General features: G+C 37.6%; 4 protein-coding genes across 4 annotated transcripts; 2 read left to right on the top strand and 2 right to left on the bottom strand.

Moving 5' to 3' along the window:
- The first annotated feature begins 3,693 nt into the window (after positions 1–3,693).
- Positions 3,694–5,186, top strand: LOC128621827 (olfactory receptor 1361-like). The gene has a single exon (XM_053647820.1). It carries the CDS (start codon positions 4,081–4,083, stop codon positions 5,080–5,082), a length of 1,002 nt encoding a protein of 333 aa, XP_053503795.1. The 5' UTR covers positions 3,694–4,080; the 3' UTR covers positions 5,083–5,186.
- A 5,955-nt stretch (positions 5,187–11,141) lies between these two features.
- Positions 11,142–12,176, top strand: LOC128621828 (olfactory receptor 52K1-like). Its single transcript, XM_053647821.1, has one exon. The coding sequence runs from the start codon at positions 11,185–11,187 to the stop codon at positions 12,160–12,162; it is 978 nt and encodes a 325-aa protein (XP_053503796.1). The 5' UTR covers positions 11,142–11,184; the 3' UTR covers positions 12,163–12,176.
- Positions 12,177–15,581: 3,405 nt separating this feature from the next.
- LOC128621826 (olfactory receptor 10A2-like) lies at positions 15,582–16,788 on the bottom strand. The gene has a single exon (XM_053647819.1). It carries the CDS (start codon positions 16,642–16,644, stop codon positions 15,607–15,609), a length of 1,038 nt encoding a protein of 345 aa, XP_053503794.1. The 5' UTR covers positions 16,645–16,788; the 3' UTR covers positions 15,582–15,606.
- Positions 16,789–20,199: 3,411 nt separating this feature from the next.
- Positions 20,200–21,399, bottom strand: LOC128621825 (olfactory receptor 7A5-like). The gene has a single exon (XM_053647818.1). The coding sequence runs from the start codon at positions 21,397–21,399 to the stop codon at positions 20,323–20,325; it is 1,077 nt and encodes a 358-aa protein (XP_053503793.1). The 3' UTR covers positions 20,200–20,322.
- Positions 21,400–24,414: the final 3,015 nt, after the last annotated feature.

Below are 24,414 nucleotides of genomic sequence, written 5' to 3'. Positions count from 1 at the left end.
ACAGGTGAGGACCATGGTGATGAGAAGGGCTCTGTAATGCCATCTCATAACATTTTCTCCACATGATCTTCTGTAATGTTCATTTTCAACGGTGACACTCTGTATGCTCTGCTTTTTACTGGTACTTCATCCAGGGTGGAGATACAGTGCTTCACCACTGACCCAGAGTATTGGACGTGATGAACGTCCATGCTTCCAACAGCTTCCTGAGCTCCTGCTGGTAGTCAGATATACACTGGGAAGAAGACTTGTCGTGAAACCATTATTCCTTCAGCAGTGAAGACTTTAAAGAACGTGAAGATAATCCCCAGCACATGGAATCTCTGAGTTAAGTGTGCTCCTTCTACTGTCTCTACACCGGTTTATGTTTACTTCCGTAAACAACATGCGCCAATACGTGATGATATAACTGGAGGTGAGTCCACATAGAGTCTCATGATAACGTGAGCATAAAGCCAAACACAATGCTGATAGTGGCAACCAGACAGTGTGATAATTAACATGTGATGTTAATTAAACATAATTAAACACACAGATATTTAAAACATGGACATTATGTGGCAGTACTACAAAGTCCACCTTTTGAATGGCTCAAAAGGAACAAAATTAGGGCTCCTGAGTGGTGCCATAGAAAAGATCATCCAGAGATTATGAGTTTGAATCCCAAAAATGCTACAGCCATCCATGGCCAGGAGTACAAGAAAGCTAAATTGGTCCTGCTGTCTGGGTGGCATACTCTCTTCCCTGTCAGACACAGCAGCAGTGTGCAGAATGGGCAGATATCACTTTCCTCTAAGTGTGTTACATCCCATAATGCAGCATGAGCAGTAGTCTGAGATGCAGTTGTTACAACCCGCTATCTTGGGGGGGGGGGGGGGGCGCATGGGTGTTTGTGCTGTGACATTTTGTGTGCAGGACCAAACTCCCTCCCACACTTTCCAGCCTGCCCTAGCCTGCCTTGCTCTGGCCTCCAGGATGACCTCACTGAGTGGCGGCCATTCTTAAAGAGGAAGATGGAGTGAGAAGTGGTGGGATGTTGGAGGTGTTTGTGTGATTTGTTAGGAGATTGCTTGATTTGTGTGCTTGCCCTTGTGGCTAAATACTGTATTTTGACTGTTGTTCTGGTTTTGACTTTGGCTTAGTTTTGACTTTGAGTTTGGTTATCCCTATATCTATTTTGTGTATTCTCTTCACTTGTGTGTGTGTGTGTGTGTGTGTGTGTGTGTGTGTGTGTGTGTGTGTTCAATTGGTTCACTGGCAGTAGGGGTGTCTGCCATTTCTTTTGGGAGAGGGTTCCTTTTGTCTCTGTTTCTTGCTTAGGTAGTTAGGGAAAGAATATTTGTATTTTCTTTTCTTTCCTTTTAGGTAAGCTAGCTACCTAATCATAGGATCCTTTTGTTTATTATTTTGGCCTTGGCCCACTCTGAAGATACGCCTGTTTTGGTTAATTTGTATAGTTATATGTATATATTGTCTGACATAATATACCACAACCTTTTTGAACCACCTTGTTGCGTTGTTATTCCTGGCTCCCTCATTTACTCTTTAAAGATCAATCAACTTGAATCCCGAGCTGGTTACTCTGTGCGGCCCAACCTAGACTGGGCCGTAACACAGTTGACTGGGTTCATGTGTCTCCGAGAAAGCTTACATTTTGTTTGCTGCCTTTTAAATAAACATTTAACACATGCACTTTCATCCGTACCTCCATTGTGTTACAGTACCTTTATATCAGTGTAAGAACCAGTGTACTCATGCATATACATATAATAACAATAATAATATAATAACAATAACATATTTGAATGCATGAACCATATATGGCCAAGGGATTGTGGACACTTGCCCATCAGACCCATACATGATTTTTGAACACCCCACTCCAGATTTAGTCCTCCTTTGCTGTTGTAATAACCTCCACTCTTCTGCGAAGGTTTTCCACTAGATTTTGGACCGTGTCTGTGGGGATTTGTGCCCATTCAGCCACAAGAACTTTAGTGAGGTCAGGCACAGATGGCAGGCATGGAGGACTGGGGTGCAGTTGGCATTCCAGTTCACAAAGGTGCTCAGTGTGGTTGAGGTCCTGTGAAAATATGTTGGCCTTTTTTCAGCTTTACTATTAAGCACTAGCCCAAATAAATAGATAATAAATAAATAAATAAATAAATATTCATTGCTTGTTGCTCCAGTCCTGGGGCATATCATAAAGGAACTCCATAAAGTATAAAAAAAAAAAATAGAATTAAAATGTATAAAACCTATGTGTAAAGAGTCATGAAACCAGGCTCACTCTCACATCAGGACTCCCTGAAATTAAATGTACTATTGAATTAATTTCCGCTAATTAATGGTGGATTGCACTAATGCATGACGTAATGAATCATGTCCCCTCATACTGTATCTGTACACAGTCAGTAACCCCAAGAAAATTATCATTAGGTTAGCTTCAACCTCTTCTAATCTGACTTTGTCCTTGGTGACACATGTATAGTTTTCCTAACTTAAGTTCAATTAAATTTTATTTATATATAGAGGCTCTGACAATGGACATTGTTTACAGAAATCTGGATGCATTCCTGGCATGATATGAGGAAGAAACTTTGAGAGGAACCAGAGAGGAACCCCAGATGGAATGCACTACAGTTCCTATTGTTGTTGACATATCTTCCAAGATGTGCCACCTAGTACCACTAATGGGATTACCCTCAACCCCCCAAACAAAAGAATGTTTATTTAACTTTTTTGATTATTCAATCTTCCAGAACACACCGTTTCTGACCAGGAGTGGCAGTTCATCTCCTATTTATGGAAAGCTATGTTTTACGTGTGTCAGGCAATTATATGTCAGACTATCACCCCCAGTCTAATGTCAAGTGGAGAGATGGAATCAAGAGCTAGATCATTACTTGTGCTGCTATTGTAGTGATCAACAGGGAGACAGGTCAGGGTGCATGGACTTGGACTGAGTATGTCCAAAATTTGTTAAGAAATGTGCCCAGATATGGATGTTGATATGGAGAAAGTCTAGTATTTTAGGCACTTGCATTTGAATGCTTCTTTGCTCTATATATCAAGAAGAAAATTTTCTTTTGTGAAAATTTAAGCACAAAGTAAAGTGACAAGTTCAATCGATCACATTATTCCACTGCTGGCTCCATGAGGTGATAGCTTTCAGACATGATGTGGACTATACTTTAAAGCAAACATTAGACCAACAGTTTTAAGTGGACCAACGATCAATATCCTGCACTGCACACAGGTGGAAAAAATATATTTCACACTTGATCAAATGTAATTGTCAGTGACCTTGAGCTTAGAAAAATTTATTAATGTTAAAACTCCTTAATGGGGTGTTAACATTTTAATGTAATAACACTACAATTATGCAGTACTATAAAACTTAATGCAGTTAATAATGCAGTTATTTCTCTAGGAAAATCATAAATATTCTATATCATTGAGTGTATGGATAAATATAGTAATGTTCTTTTTTACTGTTTTTTCCCCCCTTATTTCAGTATTTTGTAAATGCTGAAACATGATTATTCTCTAACAATTATTTATGATCTCTGTTATGTGAAGAGAAACATGACAAGCACATAGTGATCCTTTTCTTTTGTGTAAATGTCACATCAGTGAGTATTTCTGGTGTTGTATTTGTGCACAAAAATGATACATTTACCTGCTCTTTAACTGGTTCAAAAATATGTCAAAAATAATGACTACTAAATAGACAATTAACCCTATTTATGGTGAACTGTAGTTCGTTATGCTCTAATTAGGTACTCAAGAGAAATGTGTGGTATAATTAGGTGAACTACTGCAAAGCTAATTGTTTCTTTGTTTGTACACACAGTAGCTAATTAATCCCAAATCACCATTTACTTTTTTGTCAGCACTTTATATTTGTGATTATAACTGGGTCTTTTGGCCAGGTTCAGTGGACTAATTGTACTTGGATTGTAAGTCAAGCTTCTGTTATGTATTGCATGTAATAGAGCATTGTAGGAAGCATTATATAATTTAGCTTTTCCTTACTTTGAAATGTCATGTGCATGATGTTTTTTTTTTTAATGTTTAATGAAATTAAAATTGTGTTATTTTTCCAGGTGTAAAGAAGAATTTCAAATGAATAGCACCAATAGCACAGATTCATTTGATAAAGGATTTTATCTAGTTGCTTACAATTCTTTGGGCAATAAGAACTACTTGATATTGGCATTAGGAATTATCTACCTGATCACACTGCTATGTAATTTTACTCTTCTGGCTATAATCCTGATGAACTCCAGTTTACAGAACCCCAAGTTTCTTGCGGTTTTTAACCTCGCTGTAGTTGACATTTCTATAAACAGTGTTATTATTCCACAAATGGTTCCTGTGTTTGTATTTAACCTTAATCACATCAGTTTTGAATCATGCTTCTCCCAGATGTTTTTCATGCACTTTTTTGGTGACATGGAGTCCTTTTCACTGGCTCTATTGGCTTATGATCGCCTGATTGCTATCTGCTTTCCTTTACGCTACCCTACTATGAATACTAATGTGCGGATGGTGCTCATCATAGCCAGCCTGTGGTGTCTGGTTTTTTTGATTGAGCTTTACCCTGTAGCTCTGGCCAGTGGCCTCTCCTACTGTAGATCAAGGGTGGTTCCCAGCTGTTGTTGTGAGCATGGCCCAGTTTATAATCTAGCCTGTGGAGATATTTCTTATAACAAGAGACTGGCACTTGCTAAAACGTTAGTTGTCCTGCTTGGTCCTTTGACTTTCATCATTTGCTCGTATGTCATAGTGGTGGTGGCAGTCTTGCGAATTGCGTCTCCGACACAATGCTGGAAGGCCTTCAACACCTGTCTTACTCACATGATCTTGGTCCTCATTTATTATCTGCCAATCATTTTGGCTTACATACTAGGGAACTTGAAATTACTGCAATCAGCTGATCTTTACACAGCAGGTCTAACAGTCTGTGTCACATTGCCAGCAATGTTAAACCCTATCATATATAGCTTAAAGACTGAGGAACTGCGCGACAAGTTGCTGAAATTTATTAAGCCGCAAAAAGTGTCAAATACAGTCTAATAAACAAGAATGAATCAATCAGGGAATGGCTTTAGAGGAATTCATTATACTTCATGACACATACGACTGGTACTGTGATATTTTAACTTACTACAAATATTTAAATGGAACCATCTGTTGCATGAACCATTGTATGGAAATGTGATGCATATTAGCAGTTGAATTATCTGCATTCTAAATATGTTTGTACAGGATGCATAGACTGAACATGTGCACAATAAATAATCACAATTTCTATCCTAACTGTATTTGTGTGAAAATCCAAGCTTGATCATTGACAATGAAATATAAGCAAATATGATTATTTGCAACAAATTTCAGAAACAAGTTTATTTTTCAGTAAGCTGTCTTTTATTTGCAGTTCAAGATTAGGAGTTCAGCTGTTGGACAATAATGTAAGGATTAGCCTAGTAGGGCTATAGAATTGATTCTTTGACCTAAATGGTTGACAATGGAATTCAAATTCAAAGCATTGTAATGCATACAGAAAAATAGTTTCATACATTCTAACATGAAAAAAGTAACACAAATGTCACAAATACTATGCCTAATTTATGCCTACCATGTATGCATTTATATATCCATCCATTTTCTATACCGCTTATCCTTTAGGGTTGCAGGGAACCTGGAACCTATCCCAGGGAGCATCGGGCACACCCTGGACAGGGTGCCAATCACATATACATTCACACACTACGGACACTTTAGACATTCCAATCAGCCTACTATGCATGTCATGGACTGGGGGAGGAAACTGGAGTACCCAGAGGAAACCCCCGCACCACGGGTAGAATATGCAAGCGTCACATACAGGGCAGCAGTGGGAATCGAACCCCCAACCTTGGTGGTGTGAGGCAAACGTGCTAACCACTAAGCCACTGTGCGCCCTGAGCCTGTACAAAAACAATTTTCCAAGCATAAATTAAAATGTTTGTATGTCAGTAAAGAACAACAAATGTAACAGACCACGTTTCAGACAAAAATCATAATGGAGGCTGCTGGCATTTGCATGCAAAAATCCAGTGTAACAAAGTCTCCAGAAATACTGTGGCAGATACTCCAAGATGCTCAGTAAAACTCAGTAAGCTAATTTCCATATACATATACTAATATGACTTGAATATATATATATGCATGAGACTTTTTTTTAAGCAAAGGGTTGTCACACCAAATATTGACTTTTCTAAGTTTATTACTGTTTACTGTTCTTTTTAGTAATTGCATGTCATTCTTTCTGAAGGCATCTTTGCTTTACAGCATTTCTTTGCATGTGCATAATATTTCTGTACAGTACTCTGTGTGGCTGTGAGAGAGAGAGAGAGTGAGAGAGTGAGAGAGAGTGAGAGAGAGTGAGAGAGAGTGAGAGAGAGTGAGAGAGAGACAGTGAGAGAGAGTGAGAGAGTGAGAGAGAGTGAGAGAGATGGTTCTAATTGTATTAATTATTATTATTATTATTATTATTATTATTATTATTATTATTATTGTTGTTGTTGTTGTTGTTGTTGTTGTTATTATTAGGATTCCTCCGTTAGGAGGAAACCTATTGTTAGTATTCTTCTTCTTCTTCCTCTTCTTCCTCTTCTTCTTCTTCTGCTTCTTCTTCTTCTTCTTCTTCTTATTATTATTATTTTCCTTATCTCCCTAAAGTGCCCAGTGAATAAGATCTGTATGGTGAAAAGTTTCTGCAATGATACATTTTCCGGTACATTGAAAATTTGTCCAAAACTACAAAAATCTTCTCCTCATGAACTGTAGGTCCGAGTGACTTGAACTGTGGTACGTATGTGTGGGATACATGTTTTTCTATAGGGTGATAAACAATAAGGAATCAAATAAAAATTGGCCAAACTATTTAAATATTGGTGAACTGACAACTGTTGCACATATTTCTTGTGTCCATAAATCAATGGAACATTAACCTATGGACTTGATCTGTGCCACACACAAACAGGACACTACAGTTTGTTACCATGTGCGATGACAACCTCATATCTCCAAAAACAATGACTTTAAAAGGAATAATAATTTATTGCTAATGGTAAGATAATGATTTACACACCCACTAGTCATAAATCGGATACTCTGATTCAATCACCAGTTCATATGAAGACTCTTGACAATGTTGGGTAACAAATCTGAGAAATGAATGAAAGATGAAAAATAGATTTATTGTGAATATCTGAAATATGCATGCTTGGCTAAATGCTAGTGCACTCTGCCAGTGGATATCTCTCTTCCTCCACAGTCCACGCATGCTCCAAAATTCTCACTGATGTCACAGGCTCTTTACATGCATGTGAGCTTGGGGCCATTCACACACATCCATGGCTTTCTGGCAAGGGTGGGCTGCCTGTCTATTAGGCAGACATTCTGTGGCTGATTTGACCACAGCTAATGCTAACAGAAATAGTAACTTTTCTTGTCCAGATCCATGAAGCTTGGTCAATTTTGATCAAGTTTACTGTGGCACACTGAAATGGAGACTAGACTTACACTTCTCAGAAAGCATGGGCATAAACAGAGTATAGGGGGCACTACAGGACACGCCTCACAGTTGACACATTCAAAATAATGGCATTTCGACCCTGCCAGGCCAAAATGTCTAAAAGTTTGAATGCATGCCTTATTGCTCATGGGGAACAAAAAGGTTTCAAGAACCCATAATGTCCACATGATGGATTTTTCTCTACAATGATTATTTGTAGAAAACTACAAAAACTAACTTAAAATCTGCCACTGATCCAAATGCATTGAAATGTTGTATAAGACGGATACATTTCTCTACCATGTCAATTTTGAAATGGTCCATAATCTTGAGGAGGAATCTGCCATTGCTGCTTGCAGCTATATTATTATTATTATTATTATTATTATTATTATTATTATTATTATTATTATTATATCTCCATGATTCTTTCTAAATAATATAAGCAGAATTAAATTACATTACAAAATTACCACTAGATGGAAGCAAATATCCCAAAGAAGAAGTTTAACACAAAAATTTTAAATGTGGACTGGTTGTATGTAGAATGGCAAATATGGGTTAGTTTATTGCTCCCTTTTAATTAGACAGTTAGTCTGCTTCAATTATCGTGAAACCATTGGCTTGTGTTTTCCCTGCTTTGCTTGATTGTTTATTTATCCATAACACTTTATATTGCTTACCTGCTTCAAGCACTTTACAGTGCTTTAATCTAAATCAAGACTCAAGAATGTCTCAAAAATCTGTTATATATGATGACAGTACACTAGGACAGTATTTGATATTTGAATAGTAACATTATGATAATTGGCATTGGCATAAAATTTCATTGGCAAAATTGAAAATATTAGACAAAAACTATTCATTGAAAACCACAGTCTTATTAACTAACCCTGTAGATAATGATATAACAATTTCAGATCAATGATTAGAATGTTTTACTCCCCTTTGAGAGACCAAACTAATTTCATTACTTTCTTAATTAAAATTGTCAACTTGTATACTAGATCCCTTATCTACATGTTTCTTCAAACAGATTATTCCATAAGTAATCAAATCCCTTCTAAAAATGATCAATTCTTCCCTTAGCACTGGCTATGTGACTAAATCATTTAAACTAGCAGTTATCAAACCCCTGATTAAAAAACCTGATCTCGACCCTGTCTGTCAATTGTCCAAATATAAGCCAATATCAATTCTTCCCTTTATCTCCAAGATCTTAGGAAAAGTTGTAGCACACAGCAGCTATGCTCATAACAGGATTTAGGCCTCTTCATCACTAGTTAAACACTAGTTAAAGTAGTAAATGACCTACTACTGGCCTCTGATCAGGCTTGTGTCTCATTGTTTATGTTGCTTGACCTTAGTGCAGCTTTTGATAACACTGATCATACTATTCTCCTTCGTAGACTAGAAAACGTTGTTGGCATTAAGGGAACGGCCCTCTCTTGGCTTAGTTCATAGATGTAAATGGTGACTTCTCTATACATAATGAGGTAAAGTTTGGTGTTCTGTTTTAGGCCCACTGCCTTTTTCTTATATATATATATATATATATATATATATATATATATATATATATATATATATATATATATATATATGTCTTACCCTGTCCAGGATGTACCCCGCCTTGTGCCCGATGCTCCCTGGGATAGGCTCCAGGTTTCCCGTGACCCTGAAAAGGAGTAAGCGGTTGAAGATGGATGGATGGATGGATATATATGTCTTGTCATATATGGGCTGTCTTGTCATATGGCCTAAGGGGTGGGTTTTCAGCAGCACGTGCACTACCATGGTCATCCATGATATCTGGTTAAACACCAAGACTATTTATTTGTTTGTTATTAAGATATATTTATATAAAATCTATATCAGATAATATTCACAGCATTGATCTCTTCATTACCAGTGATGCAGCCTTTCTGAAGCAATTATACTGTAATGATGCCATGTATCTCTAGCCACATCATTGATTTATCATGCGTATGTTTCATGTGTACTGTTAGGCATTACACCACAAATATCTTTGTATGCTTTTTGGCAGTTTAATGTATTATGGGTGGCGTTCATTCAAACATCATTAACTTTGATGTAGAGAAAGTTGAGCAACTGCAATGCTTCAGAATGCTTTAGAAATAAATTATTAATTGTTCTTATTAATATTTATTTATTATAATCATTTTATTTCTTTAAATAAAAAAATAATTTGTTTGTAAAAGTATTTGTTCTCTATGCTTGCTTTACTGGTTTGGTCAAAGCTGTAAATAATTTGAGTTCTACTCATTTTATGCCTTCTTTGCTCTATATAAAAAGAAGACATTCTCTCTTCTCTAAAAATCACATCCTTTTCCTTTCATTGTGAAACAAAATAATACGACAAGTTAAAGCAAAGACCTTATTTAACACTTCACTTGATGCAGACCTAAGATCAATTCCTTGAATGCAGATTTGAAAACAACTTTCATACTCAAACAAATCTCACAGTGCCAACAGCTTTGGGTCTAGAAAAAAAATACCTGAGTGTGAAAACTCCCTGAGATACTCAATTACTTACTCACTCACTACCAATAGCCACTTTATGCTGGTCAGGGTCATAGTGAATCTGGAGCATGAGCTAGAGTTACATCCTGGATGGTACACCTGTCCATTGCAGGGCAACATGTACATATGTTCACACACTCATTCACCCTTAGGGGCGATTCGTCTTAGCCTATTGCCATGTTTTTAAGAGGTGGGAACCAAAGAACCCACACTGACAGTAACCCAAGCTCAGGATTGAATCAAGGACCCTGGACATATGAGCTGGCAGTGCTGCCGTCTGCACCACCGTACCACCATATAGTTATATAGAACTAGCAATATGACATATTATTCAAATTGAACAAGTAATGATAGGTATTCATATAATAAAATATAAACTAAGTACAGTAAATAAAACACTATATAGATAAACATATACATAAGTATAATTAAACAATTATAATGGTATTTTTACTTTTCTTTTTCTGTGGGGACAAATAATGTTTTGGTTACATGGTTATTCCTCAGTGGTTATCTGTTATATGAGGAGAAAAATGACAAGCACTTAATTATTCTAGTCTGTCCCCTAAGGGTCATATCAGTGAGTTGTTCTTTAACAGGTTGGAAACGTTAAAAGCTAACATTGATAACTACTAAATAGACAATCCTGTTTATGCTCTAATTAGGTACTTGAGAGAAAGCTTAATTGGTATAATTAGCTGAACTACAAAGCTAATTGTTTATTTGTTGGTACACACAGTTACTAATTATTCCCAAATCACCATTTTACTTTTTCCTCAACTCTTTATATGTGTGATATTCACTCTGCCTTGTGCCATGGTTGAGTGGAGTCTGGACCTGGTTTGTAAGTCAAGATTCTAATATGCATTGAATATAATTGAACATTACATGATAACTGAAAATATGAACTGAAATATTGATAAAGTCTAGAACCCAATGTTTAATTTAGCTTTTACAAGTTTTAGAAACACACACACACACACACACACACACACACACACGTATATATAATTGCCATTTTAATCTAAAAAGTATTAATTGATTTTTTTTCCAGGTGTGAAGAAGCTATTCAAATGAATTTAAGCTTTAATAGCACCAATGGGACGGACACATTTGCTGATGGATTTTATCTAGTTGCTTTCAATTCTTTGGGCAATAAGAACTACCTGATACTGGCATTGGCAATTATTTACCTGATTACTTTACTATGTAATTGTACCCTTCTCTCTGTAATCTGGATGAACTCCAGTTTACAGAACCCCAAGTTTCTTGCGGTTTGTAACCTCGCTGTCGTTGACATTTCTATGAACAGTGTTATTATTCCACAGATGGTTCCTGTATTTGTATTCAACCTCAATCACATCAGTTTTGAATTGTGCTTCTCCCAAATGTTTTTCATGCACTTTTTTGGTGACATGGAGTCCTTTTCACTGGCTCTATTGGCTTATGATCGCCTGATTGCTATCTGCTTTCCTTTGCGCTACCCTACTATCAATACTAATCTGAGGATGGTGCTTATCATAGCCGGGCTTTGGCTTCTGGTTTTTTTGATTGAGCTTTACCCTGTAGCTCTGGCCAGTGGTCTGTCCTATTGTAGATCAAGGGTGGTGCCAAGCTGTTGTTGTGAGCATGGCCAGGTTTACAAGCTAGCTTGTGGAGATACGTCATATAACAGGAATCTGGCAACTACTAAGACGTTAACTGTTCTGTTTGGCCCTCTAACTTTTATTATTTGCTCGTATGTCATAGTGGTTGTGGCAGTGTTGCGAGTTGCATCTACAACCCAACGCTGGAAGGCCTTCAACACCTGTCTTACTCACATGGTTCTGGTGCTTATTTATTATATGCCAGTCATTTTGGCTTACGTACTAGGGAACTTGCGATTAGTGCAATCAGTTGATCTTTTCACAACAATTCTGACAGTGTCCACTACACTGCCGGCCATGTTAAACCCTATCATATATAGTCTAAAGACTGAGGAACTGCAAGACAAGTTGCTGAAATGTTTTAAACCACGTAAAGTGTCACCACAGTTGATGAAAAAGTGTTAATTATTCAAGCAAAGTTTTTAGAGCAGTTCATTATAATTATAGACCATATTTAATATCATGTGTCTTAGATGTAAAACAGGAACTGCAATTAGAATATTGTATTAATTGTTGGTTGCACACACCTTTGTGTGCAAGTGTACTTGATGAGATTTTTTATACACTTAGATTACATGAACACAATTAAAATACAGTCACATTGTTTATTTCTTCTGTGTATTTGTATGAACATCCAAACCTGACAACTGTCAAAGGAATAAAAGTGAAAAATATTGTAAAGTTGTTTAAATTTCATTTCACAATGTAGAGGAAGTCTACCAGAAATTCCAGAATTTTATTTTAATTTGCATTAACTGTTCTTAATTTTCAGTAAACTCCACTCTTATATAATTCAGCATTAGGGGTTTATTAAGAATAACATGTAATGGCTAAAGTATACTGTATTTGTTGTTGCTTTATTTGTTTAAATAAACAGTGCAGCTGGACACTCAGTACAGTATGTGGAGTACTGAAACCTCTTTCTGCTGAATAAATAAACAACTGCCATCAATCCATTCATTTACAGAAGTAGATTTTATACACCCAAATCACCTAAAACATTGTAGATAATTCAGTCTGAACATTTTACAGAAATTATTTGTCATTCTCTAATTGGCTACTAGGTTAATCTGTCCATTACCCTCCTACCATACCTAATCCCCAGCTTCATTATATATTTTATTTTAACAGATGACTGAATAGACATTACTTATATATACCATCCAAATTTTATATTTAAGCCAATTACATATTTATTATATATAACTCGAGCAAAATGAACCACTTTTGATTGTCACATAAGTGCAACCTACAATCACAAATGAGTGACTAAATATGAGAACTACACATGATAAAGTTTCTTTGTGTGGTGACCTGGGAAAATCCATTAAATTGCCCTGTGGTTGAATTCTGAATTGACAAAAATCAGGAACCAATAGTTTTTCTGCATATAACATTCTTTAACATATCCACTTTAAGAAAACATACATATATTTGTCCAAAATATTTAGAAAAGGTTTACCTATTTTCAAAACTTCCCTAAGCCTTTCCATGTACCCAATACAGGGAGGAAAAATACTCCTACTACCCAGGGGTGTAGCGCCAAATGTTGGGCCCTGGTCACAGAACCAAGGGGTGGGCCCCTCACTACACCAAATCCTCCCCAACCCCATTTTAAATGCTACAATTTTAATTAATATTTTAAATAATTAATTTTAAAATAAATAAATAAATAAACAAACAAATAAATAATAAAACAACAGACTGCTTTATTTTCATGACTTTTTTTTTATTTGCACAGTCTATATTCAAAGGGTCAAAAACAAACTAGCAACATATTAACATAATATTAACAGAATATACATGACCCGCATATATTCTTTGAATCAAGCAATTCAAAAATAACTTAGACTAAATAAGTTTATTTAAAGTATTAAATAAACTTTAAAACGTATATCCTTGGCACATACTAGAGGGTTTACAACTTGGTACAGCTGCATGCTACCATTTATTTTACAAAGCCCACTGGCTAGATTTCATGTTGGCAATTTGAGCTGCCTATCAGCAAGTACCAAATTAAGTCAGTACTCTGTACTACCAGTACTGCAGAAAGGCTGGTATCGTTATATTTTTACAATTTCAGTATCGACTTGCTTCTGATGTACCGGTACTTTTGACAACACTACTATACTGAGAAAAAAGGGATCCGAACAGTTTTTCTCTTGCAAGTTGCATAACAAAGGCTCACTTTTCTTCTGAAAAAAAAAAAAAAAAAACTTGCCAGATACAGCTTTCTTTCCCTCTCTCTCCACTCCTTTCTTTTTTGATAACCCAAATTAGGCTTCATGTTTTGTAGTCCAGGTCTCCTTCCTACACCACAAGCTGAATTTGAGCGAGAGTGAAAATTTTATTCCTATTGTTAGCATGTCATTATACTAGCTATGTATCCATAGTCATGATGGATTATCAGTATACATTTTTGGGCCCCCCTCCGTGAGGGCTCCTGTTACTCCTGTTAATAGATGCACTGTTACCCCCTGTTCAACACCCCTGCTACTACCACCAAAGGCAAAGGAGAAGCATTTTTTTAATGATTTAAGACAGTCCTGCAGGTTTCTTTCATACACTACATGAACAGCTAAATACATCTATGCAATAAGTAGAGTAGAATTGACATAGGATTACCTTTATTTCTTTCTTTTTTTTCACTACATAGGTGTACAGCGAAGGCCTCCCACAAATTACATTATTTTACACTTTGACTTTCTCTCCTGTAGTAATGGAGAACCATGCTACATGGAAGAGATTTTACCACAAGATGGCAGCAATAGACCAAAAAAACATTCTTTCTCAACTTTTGCATTATCCTGTACAGACATTAATTGATACAGACACTCACATGCAATTGTGTTTTCCAACTTTGTGGCAAAAGTTTTGGAAAGGCCTACATATGGGTGTGATGGTTAGTTGTCCATAAACCTATGGCCATATAGTGTACCTACATGTGCATAGGATATAGTTAGAAGCATATACATACAGTATTTGCATTAAGGTCAGATAAGACATATTAGGATATCACTTTATTTATAAATATATCACATTCAGATGTATGTCAGGTACATATTTTGCATAGTTTTATGGATAAAATATCAAATGATAAAATTTCCAAATACATAGAAAGGTCTAAGAACCAGCAAAAAACACCCCCACCACCACAAAAATAAGAATTCAAAAATATGAATCATTATGTCATCTCACTACACATGTACTGTATGTCAGTGTTATAAGCTTAAAAACCTTACAAACTCCTATTGATCATCTCAATGTCTACCTAAAAAGCATAAAAAGTACTACTAAAGTTAAAGCACTTATATCAATAATTAGCACATTGTAAACATAGTGTAAGGTAAGAATGTGGGTCGAAAACAGGTGTTTGTTTCATTGTTTGTTTGTGTTGCCTGTGTTTGCTGGTCTTAAGTATAGAGCAAACTGGTGTACCTTCTGTGAAAGGTCTATGAAAGGGAACCAGTTATGTTGGAAATGTTGAGTTCATTCAAGTACACAGTTTTCTAACTACACCTTTCTTACTTCAGTACTTGAAAGAAAGAAAGAAAGAAAGAAAGAAAGAAAAGTTCCGTGACTCCTTATATAACCCCTGATGGTGTGAATGTGTGGGTTTAAACAGGGGAACTACTAAAAGTTTTAATTTCAGCTAACTTGAACTCACAATTGAGTCATTTACATATCAAAACCAAATGATTAAACAAGTGTAATCAGGCAGGCTCCTGCTTGACTGGAATTAAGACCTAAAGACACACTGGGCTTTTGCAGGTACATTTGAATAACTCTGCGCTGTACAGTCCTTTGGCAATTGAGCTTTAAATGTAGAAAATACTAAACTGTTTCATATCACTTTGCTAAAGTATGCACTTGGGAAATTTTGGTGGTTTTCTTTTTAAGCATTTTCACTATAAAGACTCTGAAATCCTTTGTGTTCAAAACATAAATAATGGGATTTAACATGGGTGGAATAGTTCTTGATAGTGAAGTATTAATTATCCTAGCATTAGGATGGAGAGAGAAAGTTAATGCAGCAAGGTACGTACTCACTATAGGTAGGAAAAACACTCCTACTACCAACAGGTGAGAGATGCAAGTTTTGAGCGCTTTAAGACGACTCTCCCATGTTGTAATCTTAGTTAAGGCCAGCAGAATGCCTATGTATGATAAGACTATAGCAGTCAGTGGTGCATAGAGGTATACTGCAGTACACAGCTTAGCCATGAAGGAATTTATGCTGTTGTCATTACAAGCAATTGTATAAACTGGCCCATGGTCACAAAAAAAGCTCTTTATCTCATTGGTTTTACAGAATGAAAGTCGTGTAATAAAAACTACAGTTGTGCCAATTATAACAAGATTAAATACCCATATTGCTGTTAAAGTTGCAAACATGAAGGAGTTATTTACAATAGCATGGTATCTCAGAGGTAAGCAAATGGCAATAAAACGATCATATGCCAGGGCAACAAGAGTTAATGCCTGTCCACCAGAAAAGAAAAAAGTAAAAAACATGTTAGTCAAACAAGCATCATAGGATATGTACTGTGAATCAAAAAACAAAGTCTTCACAAGGCTAGGAATCAGTGCATTTGTTTCACCAATGTCGGACAGTGCTAAATTAAAAATCCCCATGTATTTTGGAATATGCAGAGTTCGGTCAACTAATATCATGAAAAGGACTATTGAGTTACCACACAGTGAGATAATATAGATAAAAATTAAAAAAACAAAATAGTATTGGCTGAAAGGAATTCCAGAAAATCCACTGATGAAAAAGTACTCTGGACGCACAAATGATGCATTTTGTAATAAACTGGAGTTCAAGGCACTCATGATGAAGATGTAGATTTTGTTCACGTCTTTCCAGCCTAAAATAACAGACATAATGAAGTAAAACAGAAATAAGCATACACATTCAGCATACCTCAATTTGTTTACATTTACAGTATACAGTTATAAACATGACAGCATGAAATGGTCATTAACATTTCCAACACATATTAGTGGAGCTGTAGCAGTGAAAATTAGTTTTAATTATCAAATTATTATTGCTTTTTATTCAGCTCTACCTTATACCTTGTTGTACTGTAGTTTCAAGTTGGGTACATGCATTATATTCAGAGATGTTGGACCATATTTTCTCACGTGACAGCTCAGACCGTGATGTAAATATTGTACAACCCACCTGCTAGTGTTCTTATTTCTCTGTTGGGAACCAGGGCCTGTGCACATACCACAAATGCAAATTTATTTCCTACCTTACAGGAATGTAAACACCGCAAAAAAACATATCTAAGCAAGTGAAGCTATATTTAATAAAGGAAAAGTTATGTCATATTCACATTATTATATTATTATACAGTCCCCTCTGAAACTATTGGAATGGCAATGCCAATTTTTATGCAATCAAATATTAAGTGTTATTTACTTTAATATATTTCAAGACTCATCTGTTACTATAGTTTTGCTCGCCTAAAAATTGGGCAGTCTGCTATAAAAGGTTCTATGTTGTATGTTGTTTACATATTTACTAATTTTAAGGTTTACATTATCTTGTTCTGTTGGCAGATATTAAAATAAGTAGGTATGGATAATAAGGGCGCAAGGTGGCTTAGTGGTCAGCCTCACACCACCAGGGTCGGGGTTCATTCCCGCGGCTCTGTGTGTGTGGAGTTTGCATGCTCTCCCTGTGCTGCAGGGGTTTCCTCCGGGTACTCCGGTTTTCTCCCCGGTTTCCTCCCAAAGACATGCATGGTAGGCTGATTGGCGTGTCTGTAGTATATGAATGTGTATGTGATTGTGTGCCCTGCGATGAACTGGCACCCTGTCCAGGGTGTACCCCGCCTTGTGCCCGATGGGATAGGCTCCAAATTCCCCTGCGATCCTGAAAAGGAATAAGTGGTTGAAGATGGATGGATGGTATGGATAATAAAGAGAAATTTTAGTTGAATTTGCCTATATCTTTATTGCTCAGAGATATATGTTATTGTAGTCAGGTATCATTAAATAAATCTTCAAGATCAGCAACAGTTGACTCAGGAGGTAAAGTAAGATCTGGGAGATCAAGAAATGTATTGTAGAACAATAAAAGTTGCAAATAAAAATAAAAAAAAAATTGTACATTTACATAAGGGTGTGCAGAACATGCAGGCTTCAGAAATCACAGTTATAGAATTGCCAAGCATCATTCTTGGTATGCTGTTGACCTCATTGTAATGCACTGCTCATGCATAATAGGTTTATTGTGGACCTATTGATAGACATTAGACTTTAGTTCCCATATAATATTGTGAACTTCAATCAGATATTTCTCTTCACCAGACAAGAGTTTCTTATTAATAACATGGTATACAAATGAAGAGTAACTGATTAAATTATATGTTCAGATTGCCTGATGCATGCCCGATCGTGCTTCCTTCTAAGGCATATGACTAACAGCTTGAGTAGTGTAGAATAGCTAATATTGATTGATATTTTATAACATGATTGTATGTCCATGTTTAGGAGAATTTGTTTTAACATACATTACTCTTACAAGCATTGAAATCCTGGAAATCTCCAGCTCAGACTGAATGAACCACTGACTGAAATGATTATCTGAAATAGAGGGGAGTGAATCTCAGGCCATCCTTCGCATCCTCTCTACACTGAGGTGAGGAGGCTCAGGAGCACATTCAGCCACAGATTCATCCAGCCACATGCCTCAAAACATCTGGGGGGGCTCTTTCGTGCCATCAGCTATCATACTCCACAATGCAACAATACCTAGTACCTCATACTCCACCGATTGAGTCTTACAGAAATACACACTCAACAGTTAATTGTCATTTCAAAGATCTTAAACATGTATATAAATACTGAGGATACTGCACATGTACTTATACAAATAGAACTCTAGAATATGTACATACACACAGATCTGTTTTATTGTTTCTATTATTTCTATTGGATAAATATTTATGGAAATTATTTTCTTTCTTGATCTTACTCATCCTACTTGTGCTGCTGTGTCAACTTGAATTTCCCCTACGGGGGTTCAATAAATGTACATCTTATCTTATCTTATCTTATATCACAAATTATACAGTACATGAAAAAGAATTTTATGAGTGTCCTAAGCAATTTTCTAATTCAAAATCTTTGAAAAGAAAGAGTCTTTGGTGGTATAAAATGAGATCCTTGCATAAGTTTCTGTGCCTTTCTGTGACCACTTTGAAAGGGAATGTCTGGGTTACACATATAACCTTGTTCCTTGAGAAAGGAATGGGATGTTGCATAGCTTTCTCATACTGGGGCATGCCTGTGAATTGTGTCTTGGCATCAGATAATAGAGGCTGACTGCACTGTTCACAGGTGTCATTTTTATATCATGCGACGTGCTTAACTGCCACGTCACCTGGGCGCTGCAGCCCTATAAATAGGCATGATGTTACACAAGCTTCAGATACTGGTCATGTGCGAGGGCGCTTCCCACAACATGAAGCTCACGCAACGTCTCATTCCCTTCTCAGGGAACAAGGCTACAAATGTGCTGTATGACTTTTTTGTATTGTCAAGGAACTCCATGGTTGAACTTGCATGCAGCATGTGTTCCAAAAAAGTATTGTTGTACAATGTTGTGAAATTGTGGTGCCAAATTACATTGATATCTGAAAATATGCAACCTAACCCAGGCCCTGGTTCGCAGTGTCTTCAAATGCATTCCACATCAAACTGTGAAATGTGGTATACTGTAAAATTTGTCATGGTATGGTTCATCTAAATGTTGAGATTCTTTCATTTACTATATTTAATAGTAATAAAAGAAAAAGTAATCAAATAAGGTGAAGTATTTTCATTTCCATAGTTTTTAAGTTTACTTAATAGAAAGTCCTTTTTGTCAAATTTCCCAGAATAACTACATATAAATAACTATATCGTTACCATGAAATAAATTCACTCATACCATGAAATAGAATTTTGGTCATACCGTCCACCCCTACTTCATGGAAATATTAATAGATAGTGGCAAAGTAAAAAACAGAACTGTGTCATTCATAAAATAAATTACTGAAGACTGATCAGTTGTTCAGAATACAATACATTATACAACAGGGATCCAAATCTGGCGAATTCTGAACCAGTTGTTTAAGAACATTTGCAGCATAGTAAAATATTAGAAGCAGCCATGTAGATACATTCATGCACATCCTGTGCTCTATGATGCATTCAGGAGCAATTACAAGTTTGCATCTGATAGCACACATCAGGATATCAGTTTATTAACAAATAAAATTGGAGAGACAAACAGTAAATTTATACAGTAGAATCAAAAAGGACGGGCTCCCCAGGGCTAGGAATCAGAACTTTTCTTTCACCAAAGTCTGATGGAGCTGAATTAAAAAAAAAATAGAGTTGTGCTAGTTGTATGTTACAGAGTTGGGATAAATATATTTTTAAAATAAGGTATATTAATAATTAGCACATTTTCACATAGCTTTAACATACGTATAACATGTTGAAGTAATAAAGTTGGGAATGGAAAATAGGCTTTAAATGTAGAAAATACTAAACTGTTTCATATCACTTTGCTAAAGCATGCACTTGGGAAATTATGGTGGTTTTCTTTTTAAGCATTTTCACTATAAAGACTCTGAAATCCTTTGTGTTCAAGACATAAATAATGGGATTTAACATGGGTGGAATAGTTCTTGATAGTGAAGTATTAATTATCCTAGCATTAGGATGGAGAGAGAAAGTTACTGCAGCAAGGTACGTACCCACTATAGGTAGGAAAAACACTCCTACTACCAACAGGTGAGAGATGCATGTTTTGAGCGCTTTAAGACGACTCTCCCATGTTGTAATCTTAGTTAAGGCCAGCAGAATGCCTATGTATGATAAGACTATAGCAGTCAATGGTGCATAGAGGTATACTGCAGTACAGAAGTATGCCATGAAGGAATTAATGCTGTTGTCATTACAAGCAATTGTATAAACTGGCCCATGGTCACAAAAAAAGCTCTTTATCTCATTGGTTTTACAGAATGAAAGTCGTGTAATAAAAACTACAGTTGTGCCAATTATAACAACATTAAATATCCATATTGCTGTTAAAGTTGCAAACATGAAAGAGTTATTTACAACAGCATGGTATCTCAGAGGTAAGCAAATGGCAATAAAACGATCATATGCCAGGGCAACAAGAGTTAATGCCTGTCCACCAGCAAAGAAAAAAGTAAAAAACATGTTAGCCAAACAAGCATCATAGGATATGTACTGTGAATCAAAAAACAAAGTCTTCACAAGGCTAGGAATCAGTGCATTTGTTTCACCAAAGTCTGACAATGCTAAATTAAAAATCCCCATGTATTTTGGAATATGCAGAGTTCGGTCAACTAATATCATGAAAAGGACTATTGAGTTACCACACAGTGAGACAATATAGATCAAAATTAAAAAAACAAAATAGTATTGGCTGAAAGGAATTCCAGAAAATCCACTGATGAAAAAGTACTCTGGACGCACAAATGATGCATTTTGTAATAAACTGGAGTTCAAGGCACTCATGATGAAGATGTAGACTTTGTTCACGTCCTTTCCAGCCTGAAACAACAGACATAATGAAGTAAAACAGAAATAAGCATACACATTCAGCATACCTCAGTTTGTTTACATTTACAGTGTACAGTTCTAAACATGACAGCATGAAATGATCATTAACATTTCCAACACCTATTAGTGGAGCTGTAGCAGTGAAAATTAGTTTTAATTATCAAACTATTATTACTCTTTATTCTGCTCTACCTTATACCTTGTTGTACTGTAGTTTCAACTTGTGTACATGCATTATATTCAGAGATGCTGGACCATATTTTCTCACGTGACAGCTCAGACCGTGATGTAAATATTGTACAACCCACCTGCTAGTGTTCTTATTTCTCTGTTGGGAACCAGGGCCTGTGCACATACCACACATGCAAATTTATTCCCTACCTTACAGGAATGTAAACACCGCAAAAACATATCTAAGCAAGTGAAGCTATATTTAATAAAGGAAAAGTTATGTAATATTTTGCATTATTATATTATTATACAGTCCCCTCTGAAACTGTTGGAATGGCAGTGCCAATTTTTATGCAACCAAATATTAAGTGTTATTTACTTTAATTTACTTTAATTTTAATATTTTACTATACTTTTGCTCACCTAAAAATTGGGCAGTCTGATATAAAAGGTTCTATGTTTTATGTTGTTTACATATTTACTAATTTCAAGGTTTACATTATCTTGTTCTATTGGCAGATATTAATATAAAGAGGAAAGGATAATAAAGATGTTATGCCAGTAGCACAGCTAGTCAACCTCGTTGCTACCGGGTGAGTCCTATCCAGTTAAGTAATTCTCATGTCTTTGTCTTACCTGTGGTGATTGGACATTCTGGCCAGTCTTTTGTACTTACAGCGCTCATCGACTCCGGAGCAGCTGAGAACTTCGTAGATGAGCGGATGGCGCGGACTCTCAGCCTCCCCATACGGCCCATTGCTTCAGCCTCGTGAGGTTAAGTCCATCGATGGGTCCCCAATAGGAGGTGGGGTAATATCACACTGCACAGCGCCGTTCAACCTACAAGTCAGTGCCTTTCACCATGAGACCATCGTCCTCTACGTTACAGTTTCCACTAGGCACCCCATCATTCTCGGTCTCCCTTGGCTCGAACATCACAACCCTCAGTTATCGTGGGAGGACAAACAGGTTACCAAGTGGTCCCCCTACTGTCTACAACACTGCCTGATGGGCCCTCCGGTTCCTGTGGCCACCACAACAATGGAGAGTCCTCTAGCTCATGTCCCTGTCACAGTCCCGCCAGAATATCATGACCTCAGCGAGGTGTTCAGCAAGGAAAGGGCAAGTGGCTTACCACCACACAGACCCTACGACTGCGCCATAGACCGCCTCCCCAGAGCTAGCCCACCACGGGGCCGAATATACCCTCTCTCCCAAGCAGAACATTGGGCCATGGAGGAGTACATTCAGGAGGCTCTCCAGGAGGGGTATATTCAGCCATCCACGTCTCCCGCGTCCACTGGGTTCTTTTTTGTAGAGAAAAAAGGGGGGCCTTTGGCCATGCATCGATTATCGGGGTCTCAATCAGGTAACAGTGAAGTACCGATATCCCCTGCCTCTAGTGCCTGCAGTCCTTGAAAAGCTAAGGTCCGCGACCTTTTTCACGAAACTAGACTTACACAGCGCGTACAACTTGATCCGCATCAGGGAGGGAAACGAGTGGAAGACGGCCTTTAGCACCACCTCTGGGCACTACGAGTACTTGGTCATGCCGTATGGGCTCGCTAACGCCTCCTCCGTATTCCAGAACCTCATCAACGACGTCCTGAGGGACATGCTGGGGTGGTGCGTTATCGCCTATATTGATGATATCCTAATTTACTCGACATCCATTGAGGAACATACCAAGCATGTCCGACAAGTGTTGCTCTGCTTGCTACAATATCGGCTGTATGTAAAAGCTGAGAAGTGCGAGTTCCACCAGCGCACCATCTCTTTTCTGGGGTATGTCATTAGTCCGAAAGGGGTCGCCATGGGCAAACGCAAAGTTCAAGCAGTGGTGGAATGGCCCACTCCCCGAACCATCAAGGAATTGCAACGTTTCCTTGGCTTCGCGAACTTTTATCGGCGATTCATACAAGACTTCAGTAAAATAGCATGACCCTTGATATCCCTCCTGCGGTGGAAACCATGGCGACTCCTTTGGGACCCCAACGCCCAGGAGTCTCTGGATAAGCTTAAGCGGGCATTCACTACAGCCCCCATTCTCCGACACCCGGATCCCTCCAGACCTTTCATCGTGGAAGTTGACACGTCTGAAGCGGGGGTGGGGCCATTCTGTCACAGAGGTTCGGGGACAGACCCAAGCTACACCCTGTGGCCTTCTTCTCACAGAAGCTGTCGCCTGCTGAACAAAATTATGATGTGGGGAACCGTGAACTCCTGGCCGTTAAATTGGCCCTAGAGGAGTGGAGACATTGGCTGGAGGGTGCCGACCACCCGTTCCTAATCTATACAGACCATAATAATCTAGATTACCTGAGAACCGCCAAACGGCTCATGCCCCGCCAAGCACGCTGGTCTCTGTTATTCTCCAGGTTCCAGTTCACTCTGTCATACAGACCAGGAACAAAGAACACGAAGGCCGATGCTCTGTCCTGAATCCACACTCCTGAAATTCGGGCGGGTCATGAAAATTATATTGTGCCCCCCTCATGTATTGTTGGCACCATAGAGTGGGTTCTGGATCAAGCCTTAGCTTGCATCCCCAGGTCATGAGTTCCGACAGCCTGTCCTCCAGGGAAACAATTCGTGCCAGAACGTTACCGTCTAGAACTGGTCACCTGGGCCCACATGACACTAACGGCGGGGCATCCGGGAGCTCGTCACACTTACCAAATGCTGGCCGAGAAATATTAGTGGCCCCAAATGCCTAGGGAGGTCCAGAGCGTCGTGTCCTCATGTTCCACCTGCTCTCAATCGGAAGTGCCACGTGCCCTACCAGCCGCAAAATTGGTACTTCTCCCCATACCCGTATGCCCGTGGTCACATCTAGCACTGGACTTCATAACGGACCTACCGGAGTCACAAGGTAACACGGTAATACTG

Source organism: Ictalurus furcatus, chromosome 17 (genome assembly GCF_023375685.1).
Source record: "Ictalurus furcatus strain D&B chromosome 17, Billie_1.0, whole genome shotgun sequence".
Lineage (NCBI taxonomy): Eukaryota > Metazoa > Chordata > Actinopteri > Siluriformes > Ictaluridae > Ictalurus > Ictalurus furcatus.
This window is presented reverse-complemented; position numbering and strand designations above follow the sequence as displayed.

What these genes read in the sequence shown, in the direction of transcription:
- LOC128621828 (XM_053647821.1), top strand. Translation starts at nt 11,185, where the DNA reads ATGAATTTAAGCTTTAATAGCACCAATGGGACGGACACATTTGCTGAT.
- LOC128621826 (XM_053647819.1), bottom strand. Translation starts at nt 16,644, where the DNA reads ATGTCTGTTATTTTAGGCTGGAAAGACGTGAACAAAATCTACATCTTC.
- LOC128621827 (XM_053647820.1), top strand. Translation starts at nt 4,081, where the DNA reads ATGAAATTAAAATTGTGTTATTTTTCCAGGTGTAAAGAAGAATTTCAA.
- LOC128621825 (XM_053647818.1), bottom strand. Translation starts at nt 21,399, where the DNA reads ATGCTGAATGTGTATGCTTATTTCTGTTTTACTTCATTATGTCTGTTG.